Here is a 12,004-nt window from a genome sequence, read left to right on the forward strand (position 1 = left end):
CACACCTTTTTTGTTATAATATATTAGGAGTTAATTGTGTAACAAATCGGGAAATATCGGAATTACACCACCCATTCAAATTCTTTATTTTCGTATTCCAAAAATTCAAATTCGTTCAATAATCTCATGTAAAAGTCCTCTTCAAAGCGAACTGTTTAACATTTTGATTGTTAACCGAAGCAATCCCATTTTCATAGAGCAAAAGAGTGGATAGAGCAACTGAAAAACTTGGAAGGAACTGGAATAGAATGGCTGATAAAGGGACGAGTGCACTCGATACCAAGAATGGGCACCCTGTGATGCAGAATGATATTAAGACACTAATCTCGAACACACTCGACAAAAATCGGTATTTAGATCGACTTCTCTTTTTTGATGATGTCGAACCGATGAAGTTATTGAAGTACCAAAAGACGGATGTTTGTTATTTAGAGTTTGGTGGTGTGTATTAATAGAGCAGAGGTGTTACAACTTCATTCCCGCGAAGGCGAAGAGCTTTCAGTGTTTGAATTGTTCTGAAGGGCGGTCGACGCAGTACATCGTCTGTCAAGAGTGTGAAGTGTATCATCGCAAAGCGGGGCATTTGCTTTTAGAGAACAAAGGGAATGACGTCGACTTCTGTCGTTGTGGTGATTTCATGTTTGATGGGGGTCGTGTATGTCCTTGTCAGTTACACACGACGAATTGTTTAGATAAGAAGTGTTTAGAGACTCGGGATGAAGAGACTTTAAAGCAGATCTTAAGTGAAGATGAGTACACTGATTATATCGAGAAGAAAGCGATTGATCGGAACGTCGAGAAGACCTTTAAGAAGCTTGGACTCGTCGCAAAGTTCACAGTCCCCGAGATCGTCAAACTAGTCTGTGTAAAAATGGCTGAGATCTTGAACGAGAACTCCGACAATGACACAGAAATGTTCGTCTACCACGTCGTTCGTTGGTTGAACAAAATCGTTTCCTTCCAGCCCGTCAGAGATGTGATGAAAAGTGTTTTACTTGAAAGTGTCGATATCGAAAAGCCATTTTTACTCACTGAAATGCTTGACGAGACGGTCTTAGTCAAACACGCGAAGAGGTACAAAGTCACTCGAGTCGCCAGCGAACTTGAAAATGTGGAAACCTCAAAGAATTTAAAGATCTGTGTGACGGTGCATGACATCTTCTTGAACTTCTGTGTGTTTAATAAGCTCACGAGTACATATACAGCGCGTTTACTGTATTTACTGATGGACGACAACACACTTCAGACGTTTGAGGCTGCGTATAGGAAAGTCTTTGGGAGCATTCCCGTGTATGGGACATTACTGCCGAAATTGTTTCCACCGATGACGGAGAGGTACAAGCCGTCAGATTTAGTCCCACACTTTTTAAACACGACGATAGTCTTGTTGAGGAATAACAAGACGTTTGAGTCGAACGAGGTCCACGTCTGTCTGTCGTATTTTATGAGCTCGAAAGACGTCGTCGAGGCGATTGTGAACGACAAGGAGAACTTGAAAGACTTCATCGAGTTTGCGGACACCATGACGATGTACCCGACGCCGGAGAGTAAGATCACGCGGACGATAGCGAAGCAGTTTGATAAATTCTTTTTGAGTGTTTTTACGAAGATTCGGATGTTTAGTACCGTTGAGTTAGAAGACGAGCGGAAGGTAGTTGAGATCAATAGAGAGGCGGTGAAGAGTGCAGCGAACAAATTGCGGAAGAAGCTGAGTGGGAAGATCGACTTTTTGAAGAAGGTCATTCTTGGCTTGGACGATAAGACGGAGGTCAATTTTCAATTATTTCCGACGCAATTTTACTTGATTAATATTGTGGGGTTTGCGGGACATTTAATTAATGCGAGTAAGGCGTTACCAACGTCGGTACGGATCAATGAGAGTCCACTGAAGTATTTAGGGTTTGGGGATGTCACCGATAAGAGGAATTTACTTGAGACGTTAGTGTTGATCTATTATATAGGGAGGAAGAGGGACTTTGATGTCTCTTTGATTAGTTTGAAGCTCAACAAAGAACAACAAGAGGAGATCGAAGACTTCTTTGGGGAGATTAAAAGCCCATTACTAACATCAACGGTGTTACATACAGTGCAACTGTTTCCACCGGAAGAGATCTCGAACTTCATGAGACGGACGGATGTTGTGTTCTTTCAGAATGAGAACGAACGAGTCAATCAAATCATTCGGATAGAATTCCTCAATCTGTATTTAGGGTTTAGTCGGTTCAGCGGCAAAGAAACGAGTCTTGGGGAGTACATGAGATACCTTGGGATCAACTATACGTTCTGTCCAATCATCTCTCTTCAGAACAAAGACGTCATCGATTATATCAAAGACCATCAACAGCACACGGAAGTGCAACAACAAGAAGACCTTCGTCGGACGGGGATGAGCTCGCGAGTACTGTCGCAAGTATTAGTGACTTCGGTGAGTGACGGGAGGGTGTCTGTGCATCATGGGAAGAAGAGTGAGAAGCGGAAGAGTGTGATGACGAGTTTAAAAGAAGCTGCGAAGAAGAGCAAAGTGCCCAAAAGTAGTCAGCCGGTGATACAAGACGTGAAAGAGAAGACTTCTGACTTGTTCTTATCGACGCAAGAGCATTTGTTACGGATAGAGAACACTGACTTTGAGGTCTTGTTCTATAGAAAAGTGAAAGAAATGAAGAAGACGATGACCGTGGAGGAGTACGAGAAGATCAAAGGTGATTGGAAGATAGAGCAGAACACGTTAGTAGTGTTAGGAGAGCCGAATTTGACGAGTGTGAATGTCCCTGTAGATTTTGAGAATGGGAAGGTGGTGTATAATGACGTGGACTACTTTTTTGCGTTCTTGAATGATACGTATTCGGTGGCGTTTAGGAAACAAATGATTGGAGAGTGCTTGGTCGACCCTATTTCAAAGGGAGACTTCAACGTCTTCTTCTCATTCTTTGCGCCGCCGTATGAAAGACAACAGAAGGTGCCGGTGTGTCAGAACGACGCGAAGACGTTGCTCACGCACGACAATTTTAAACAGTTTTTTGATTACAAGAAGGTCAATATGAGGAACTACCCCCACTACTTCAGACTTGCATTTTATATCTTGAGGAACACACCACAAATGAAGGAAAATGCATTTAAAATGGTTGCGGCGTGCTGCGGGTACTTCTTTTGGGACCTCATGCACTTCATCCCTTACCCTTTGGTCGAAAAGTTGTTTGACTTCGTTTACAAGAAAATCGAACTCTTCGGGTCAGTACAAACAGAAGGCACAAAATTGGGAGTCACATACCCTACTAAATTCTTCTTGGAAACTTTCGACGTGAGACCATGCGAGGACGACGTGTTCATTAAACATATCGAACAAAAGGTAAAGCTCCTGGCGGGCTTTGAAAAGAAGGGAAAATGGTGAAAACCACAACAGAGATTGGATAGTTTAATTCTAGTTTTGATACTATTTAATTATGGTTTTAATGAATGAGGAATTAAAAGGACAGGATGAGAGACGACACCGCGAGAGAACGGTGAAATACTGAAAAGAATAGAACAGACAATACTCAATAGTTTTATAATGTCACATTTATCCCAAGTATTCACACATTCGAGAAATACACACTTATTTATAACGGACGTTTATTTAACAGCGAAGAGAGGATAGTATAAGTTGAAGTATAATAACTTAATTGAATAGTTTAAAACGTCCCATAATGTCGGAATGAGAAGATGTCAAAAGAAATGAAGTTTCTGAGAGAATTGGGTACGTCTATTCTCAGACGGCGCTTATGTGTTGATCTCGAGCAGACGAAAAGAAGGAACCTTGCTTTTCAGGTATTGTATAGAACAATACTTACACTGGCACGGAACATTTTTTGTCAGCGAGTCGTCGTGTGCACCGTCGAAAGTCCGAAGAAGTGCGAATAGTTAAATTTTATAATTTGTTATTAATTTGTTTATGGTTTGAATAAGTGTCGTAATTGTAATAAAATTAATCTTCAAGTATAGTTTCATATTATTACCAATAAGATTTAATATATTTACTTGGTGTAAAGGTATTATTTGAGAAACCATAATATATAATAAAAATTATTATATAAATAGTTTTGTAATTATAATTTGAATATTAAATACAACAAACTATAAAATGGTTGACCGTGTTTTGCTTGATACAACAAAGATGTGTCGTGAGTTGATGTCTTTGTGTGTTTTGTGGTGAGTGACTGAGAGATGTTTATGTTTCGTGATTTTTGAGTTGGAACGAAAAAAAGTGATTCACCCCAGTAAAAAAACAAAAACCTATTTTTCGTTTTTGCGATCTTTGCCCGAAATTTTTCACATTATTTAAATATTTTTTTAATATATTTTTGGGGTGAATATTGGTTGTATAAATAGAAAGTTTTTTTTGTACGTAGAAATAGACCTTCTATCATTAATAATACTAAATATATATAGTATGTTTATTAATAACAATGGTAAATTATTATCTCAAAATTACAAAAATTTAAGTATAGTTTACTTAAATAAATAATATATAATATTTATGGTTTCTTATTATTTTTTAAGAATAATTTATTATTAATAACCAAAATATTGAATTTTTTAAAAAGATAAAAATTATAAAAATCTTAACAAGTTATAATAATAAATAGTATTTGATCAGTTTTTATTTTTCATTTTTGCAAAATAAAAAAAATGTAAATTAAATAATTTTTTTAAGTAATTTTTTTTTAGTCATTTCATTTTTATGTATTATTAATAAATAAATTATTATTTAACTATAAAACAAAATAATAATTTACTTTTTCATCAAATTATTTCTCATAGTAAATATTTAGTTTATTTATTAACAATAAATAGTTTGAAACCAACAACGAATGACAACTCATATTAAAGATGGAAGATGCTGACCTTGAGCGTTTGTTATTCCAAAGTAAATTGCGTTTTACAAAAAGGTGAAATGGATTACCTCATATCAGAGGAGTTAGGAGAAAACCCCATAGAAATTGGGTCAGATATTATACCCAACGATTTAGAGATTGTTATTCAAATTGTTAATGCTCTTGCAGTTTGTTATTTATTAATAATTTTTTTTATTATATAATATGGTTTTTTATATACTACTATTGTTTATTAGTATATAATTATATTTATTATAGTATAACAAAGAAAAAAAAAGTATAATTTATTGTAAAATAAATTAAAATGAATAGTAACTCATTAATAGCAATGGGAGATTCAAAAAGAGAGTGAGAGAGGAACGATCGAGATGTTTAAGCAATTTCTTTCGAAGGAAATACTGAAGGAGCCATTTGCGAAGTTGAAAGTCGAGATGGTGCGTTGGTTCGACAAGAACAAATTGCGAATGGGTGTAGAGGAACTCAAGGCTCGTAAACAGCAGATTGAGCACATAGAAGTCGTTTTAACCACATTTGAAAGCGGAGACCCCACTACTGATGAACTTTTTGGGTTGGTGTGTAAAGTTGGAACATTACCACACGAATTGTTGAAGTAATTAATTCATTATTTTAATATGTGATTGTTCATTTTTATTATTTGATTTGAGATATTTGAATAAATGTCTTAATAGTTTAAACGATTGAATTGCTATGATCTTTCATTGGCCATCCTTACGACTCTTTTTTTTTCTTTTATAAAACATTTTTTGGGAAAAAAATGTTTTGTTGATAAGAACACCAATACTGTTAGTGTTTTAATTAAAACATTTCCAAAAATCAAAGAAAAAAAGGAAAATTGATAAATTATTGTTATTATTATTTATTATTATTATTAATTATTTGCCCGATTGGTTTGTTTACTGTTTACATTAAAAAAAGTCGCCCCAAATTAAGTTTTTGTATATCATGTTAAGTTCCAAAAAAAAATTGTGTTTTATTTAAAATAGTAACAGTATGTTAAGGTTATTTCTATTATTTTTTAGTTGTTTTTTAGTTCTCTCTATAATAAATTGTTTTATTATTTATTGAAACAAAGAATTCCATTCACAATTTAATTGTCTTATTTTCTGAGGTTCACAAGGCTTAATTGGATAAAATAGTTACTCAATGTGTAAATATCGACGATGTTAAGCTGAACACACAATAGTAATTGTTAATTGCTATTTGAAGGATTTGTGAAAGTCTTAAATGTCCTTAAAACTCAAGTTTTGCTTGTTATCTTGGTTGTTGCGTATGAATATATCTTCTTCTCAACAACTAATTTGATAAAATTAATTGAGTGTAAACAAACATCTTTTTCATTTTTGTTTTAAAAATAAATTCTTTGTTATGTCATATTAATTAACAATGAAAAATAGAGCTAAATTGTCAATTTCTCAGTTATAATAAACACTGTTCATTGTCAATTATAAAAGAACGAAAAGTTCGAAACGTTTGTATTTTATTTTTAGTGTTTCTCATTCAATGCCACGATTAAAGAACTCTATTCATTTCAAAATAAGAAAAAACTGATTTTCAAACTGTTCAATTGTTTATTCTACAAAAACAAGTTGATTTTTTGAAAAAAATATCTTATATAACGAAAAGTTAATAGTCTTATGTCTCAAAACATTCTTTATTTTTACCACACAATTAAAAATGAAAACAATGAAATAGAAAAAGGTATAAAATTGTAATAATCAAATTTCCTACCTGCTTAAACTATTTTTAAGTTCCCTTTTGTCAACAGCGAAGGGCCGTTTTTCTTTTTTTGTTTCCAACCTGAACCATCTAATTAATTTGAAAATTATCAATTTATAATTTATAATAATATGTATCATTTTTAATACTATTAAACACATTTTTGTTTTCTCTCAGTAACATCTTATCACTAAATTATTTAAATAATTTTTTTATCTAAATCAAAACTGATATGAATAATTGAGGTTTTGTTTTCTCTCTTTCCAAACAATTCGAAATTTTTCATGTTTGCAAAAATAGATTTTTTTTAACAAAGAACAAAATAGTAGAAAGTTTCTAATAGAGAATTAAAATTTTATTATTTATAATTTTCCAACAAAACAAGAATTAAACCACTGTTTTTCTTATTTGTATACCTATTGTTTGGCGTCCAGCAATTTTTTAAAAAACACCCAAAAATAACAATTAAAATGTCAAGGTAACGGCAAGTAAATGGACTTGTAAGTTTTGTTCCAACCTTTGTAAGTTAAAACAAAGAATAGTTCCTTCTTCTAATATATTTCTTGTTGTGAATTGCTTTGTGCAATTGAGGAAAATGGAAAGTATTAGACGGTTTTTGGAAACCCTATTTAACTCCAAAAGTGCGGGTTTCATTTCAAATGAGCACAACACTAGTTCCTCAAATGGAAGTCATTGAGAACATCAAAACAACACAAGAAGAAATGAAATGTGACGACTTGATATGCGAAGAATCAGGGAGTGAAATTCAGAATCCGGAGCCAACCAGTAATTCATCACAAAACAACTCTTCAAATGTCGAAGAATCTTCTCTTGAAGATGCCAACAAAAAATCCGAAGTTGGCATTGAGATGGAAGAAAAGGTAGAAAACAACGAAAATTTGTCCACAAAAGAAAATGTAATTACCACCGAAAATACTGATCTTCCACAACCAAGGGGTCAAGAAGGAAACAACCATATCGAAGTCCCCACCGAGCCTGAAAAGGCTGAAGCAAAACCTGTTGGAGAGGTTCAAGTGAAAATTGAGGAAGTGAAAGAGAAGAAAGAAGAAGAAGACCCTGAGAAGGAACACCTCAAAAAAGAGGAAGAAAAGATGTTAAGAAGAATTCGAAATTATATGGTTATCTCTCTGCTGTTCCCTCCTTTTCTCTTCTTTGGTGCTTTCATCCTCCTCAGATCTCCTAAGACAGAACTTTTGAAGAAGAAAAAGAGACAAATGATCGTCATGTCGGTCATGATGACTATATTAGAGACAGTGTTTATCTTATGGACAGCAGCTGTTATTGTTCTATTGTTAACTACACCGTGGACTCCAGTCCTTAGAAATTAATTCATAGCATTAATTTATTTATTAATTGTTTAGGGTTTTGATTTTGTGTAATTTTTTATTTTAAACTTTCGTATAGAAATTATTGGAACACTGCGTTGATTTTTTGCTTTTGTGTTGAGAATTTTTTGGAAGGAAGTTATTCAAAAGTCACACAACTTTTTGTCTTCAAAAAAGTTTTGTATAACTACAGTCAGTCTTAAAACGTTATATAATCTCAAACTTTATCTGGTACCTTTTGGACCATAAAGATTGGAATATTACGGGAAACCGTTCCAAAAATCCATTTTAATTGTTTTAGGTTTTTTCACAATTTACCTAATGCCCGATTTTTTTTAACAAAATTAAAGCTATTTTTTGTCTATTAGATAATGTTTAAAGACTGACTCAATATTATTTGTTTGTAATGACCTTTTTCTATTTTTAGAAAAACAAACAATAAATTACAATTATATAATAGTATAAATACTATTGTTAACGATTTAACAACTGTAAAAAAAATAATATAAATTAATTGTAATTTTTATTAGTTTATTATCGAATAATAAAATTAAAATTATTAAATTTGTACAATTTTTTTTTAATTTTGAAGTAAAACTATATAGTTTAAAATATATATTTTAAACAATTAATTTTTATAGTTATAATTGTTAAAATAACTTAAAATTATTTTATATTACAAAAACAATAACTTAACTAATAATTATTGTTAATTAAATAAATTTTATTTATAATTATATAAATTATAAATAAAAAGATAAAAGAAATAGTACATCCCTTTTTTTTATTGAACAAAATGTGTTGAGTTTTAGTACAACTTGTGTTTGGTTATGTTAAATTTAAATTTTAGTTAACAATCATCTGTTTAATTTTTATTATAAATAATAATAATAACAATATTATTTTTGCATTGAATAGCATCATTCTGGTATTGTTTCAGAACAAAGACAACCCAAATCTCTTTTATGTCTTCGAAGTTGGTTTGTGTTTTTTTGTTTTCATTTTTAAATTGTTTTTTTTCCTTATTTTATTTCAGAAATGACATTTATGCAAGAATTTACATTTCTTATACATAAAAAAATTAATATAATATTGTTAATTTATTAATAGTAATTGATATTATTGTTGTTTTGGATTTCAATTTTACTAAATTAAAATACTATATATATATTATAAAATATTGGCAAATAATAAAAAAGAATGACCATTTCCAGTTTTTTTAATAATAAAAAAAAATGTATTTTGTAAAAAAAATTTACAAATTAAAAGAATAAACTATTTTCAAATTATTTTATAAATTATAATTATGAATTAAAATAAATATATTTATTAAATCATCGAATTATATAAGACCCAGTAATTCTGGTACAAAATAACTTCAACCAAATTGTGTTGTCTAATAAAAAGGTATGTTTTGAAAAACACATAAACGATGCAGAAGACAGACACACTCACACACATGAGTAACTCTGCAGAAGCACGAATTCTTTTTAAATCATCAAAGAACGAAGATGTCATTGAAGTTTGTAATGCGCAGTTCTTTATAGATAAAGAGAAATTTAAAGGACGACTATTTATTAGTGCATTTACATTTTGTATGGAGATGTTAAATTCGAAAAAGTACCAAAAGGAAGTGATATATACAGGAGAGATAACAAAAATAGAGTTAAATAAGTATATACGTGTGGAGACTAATACCAAAGTGATCACATTAAATATCAAGAAGAGGAATGAAAGTATTTATTTATTGATGAATTACTTGGTCAAATATCCATTTCTTAAGTTAGAGGAGAAATTATCTCAATATACAATCGAAGATTATACAATGAAGGATTCTCTTGAACCTAGAACACAACTTGATTTGAAAAGTGCAGAGCAAGCAAATGAATATGCGAATAGAACTAACGAGATCAAAACAGATACTATTCATCAATTAAAGAAACAACGAGATATGTTGTATGGTATCGACTGTCTTTTAAATGAGACTGAAATCTATTTTGAGGATATCGAAGACAATTTAAAATCAGTTGTTTCTATGGGCCACGAGTTAGTTCAAAGGTACAGAAAGAGTAAGAAGATTGAGGTGAAACCAGTGAAGAAACCAGAAGAAATTCAACTGGATGTTATGGTCTTTGAACCAAAACCTGTTTCTATTCATATTTTAATATGTGACAAAGGAGAGTATAAAAGTGGTCTCATGGTGATTAGCGAAGACACTGTTAGTATCAAAGAGACTTCTGGAGATTCTCTGACATCATCCGAAAAGAAGAAAAGGGTTTTTAGTAAGGAAATTAACATAGGCCAGATCATCAAATTGTCTATTTTAAGTCATCCCCTCCATCTAAAAATAGAACTAGACTCTTTGGAGAAGAATGAAGTTGTTATATTCTCGACACTGTTACAACTCATTGTAAATGACATCTATCTCAAGTTCTTCAAAATTAACATTCCAGAGGGAAGCAAACCAGTCGACTCCCCACTCAGAGTCGAATTCGAACAAAACTCGAGGGAATTTGAAATAGGAAAAAGTGGGATCACTGACATCTTCATGTTTTGTGCCGGGGTTGATGGACAGTGTAAATACGAAAATTTGAAGGACGATTTTTCCTTTGTATTTAAAGACCCAAAAGAGATGGCCAACTTCAAAAGAATGAGGATGCTGAATCTCAATACGGCTGATATGCTTGAAAAAATTACTCAACAAAATAAAGAGGCTCTTTTATTGATAGAGGCTAGCAGAAGAGAAACTGAAGAGACGAGAAAACTCGTTGAAAAACAGCGGTGTAAATTGGAATCGGTCACTCAAAGAGTCGACATTGTAACAGCAAGATATTAATTGTTTTTTTCTTTAGTTTATATTTATTAAAAGTCTAATAACACTTTAAACTATACTTTATTAATTACAATATAGTATAATATACTATTGATATATTATTTTTGAATATATTAAATTAATAAATTCAAATACTATTTTATTATAATAAAATTTTAGTTATTTTTTCTAAGTAAATCAAACTATTAAAATTAATTTAAACATTTGACACGTGAGTGATAAAATGAAACTATATATAATAATGAATAAACTAAAATAATATTAAATAAATTTTTTTCAAGGGTTCTTTAAAGTATATAATGAATCTTTTAAAATATATTTAATAAGGCGAATTGATCAATCGACACTTAGAGTTTTGATTGAGAATAATCGCATGAGAGTTGTCTTATTCATTCCCAATGGTGTTAGACACCTTTGAATTAATGGTAAGAAACAGTATTTAAAGGAATTTATAATTTACGTATAGTTTTTATATGTTGTTTTTTACAATATGTCGAGCTGAAACTTATTTTTTGACAATTACATCTAATTTTTTAAAAGAAGTTATACAACTCTAAAAACAATTTCTCTATTTTTTATTATTTGTTATGTTTAATTGATATTTTCAATGGAATACTGAATTTATTTAATTTCATCATTTTATATTTTTTGTATGAATATCAACTCAAGTGAAATAACATTCTTAATGACAATAATTATATTTGACACAATGAATATAAGAAGTTTAAAAGATGTGTTCTTATAATTAAAACTTAACACAACAATGGAATAATATCGTTTTCTGAAGAATTATCAATATTGACAAATAATATTAAGTTGTCTTTTTTAATGTTATGAGAAAATAATGGAAAAGACGACGAATGGTCGGATGTTCCTAATTTTCAATAAGTGTTTCCAATATTAAGACTTCTTTTGTATTTTTATAGTGAAAGCGACGCAAATTTTAACATTATTTTACCTTATTTTGTTTTTATTTGATAAATATTACAAAATATATATTTTATAATATATTTTACTATAAAAATTATTAATATTGAAAATATTTAAATCAAATAGATTATTTGCTCATATACAATTAAATATATAACATTAAAAATAAATTTAAGCACTTGGTTAAATATATTATTAGAAATAAATTGAATTTTTATAAAAAATATAAATTAATGTATATAAAATTTTTTTGACGTATTGATTGGTATATTTTTTATACCAATCAA

General features: G+C 30.6%; 4 protein-coding genes across 4 annotated transcripts; all 4 read left to right on the forward strand.

The window, feature by feature from the left end:
* Window positions 1-248: 248 nt before the first annotated feature.
* On the forward strand, window positions 249-3,388 carry EIN_453190 (hypothetical protein; the record flags this gene model as incomplete). Its single annotated transcript, XM_004256412.1, has 2 exons — window positions 249-419; window positions 461-3,388. 2 exons carry the CDS (start codon window positions 249-251, stop codon window positions 3,386-3,388), a joined length of 3,099 nt encoding a protein of 1,032 aa, XP_004256460.1.
* Window positions 3,389-4,873: 1,485 nt separating this feature from the next.
* EIN_453200 (hypothetical protein) lies at window positions 4,874-5,485 on the forward strand (the record flags this gene model as incomplete). The annotated part of the gene is made up of 2 exons (XM_004256413.1): window positions 4,874-5,038; window positions 5,198-5,485. The coding sequence occupies 2 exons, from the start codon at window positions 4,874-4,876 to the stop codon at window positions 5,483-5,485; spliced, it is 453 nt and encodes a 150-aa protein (XP_004256461.1).
* Window positions 5,486-7,267: 1,782 nt separating this feature from the next.
* Window positions 7,268-7,957, forward strand: EIN_453210 (hypothetical protein; the record flags this gene model as incomplete). Its single annotated transcript, XM_004256414.1, has 1 exon — window positions 7,268-7,957. One exon carries the CDS (start codon window positions 7,268-7,270, stop codon window positions 7,955-7,957), a length of 690 nt encoding a protein of 229 aa, XP_004256462.1.
* A 1,429-nt stretch (window positions 7,958-9,386) lies between these two features.
* EIN_453220 (hypothetical protein) lies at window positions 9,387-10,790 on the forward strand (the record flags this gene model as incomplete). The annotated part of the gene is made up of 1 exon (XM_004256415.1): window positions 9,387-10,790. One exon carries the CDS (start codon window positions 9,387-9,389, stop codon window positions 10,788-10,790), a length of 1,404 nt encoding a protein of 467 aa, XP_004256463.1.
* Between the last annotated feature and the right edge of the window lie 1,214 nt (window positions 10,791-12,004).

The sequence above is a fragment of the Entamoeba invadens genome, assembly GCF_000330505.1.
Source record: "Entamoeba invadens IP1 unplaced genomic scaffold scaff_1105074726215, whole genome shotgun sequence".
Classification (NCBI taxonomy): domain Eukaryota; phylum Evosea; order Mastigamoebida; family Endamoebidae; genus Entamoeba; species Entamoeba invadens.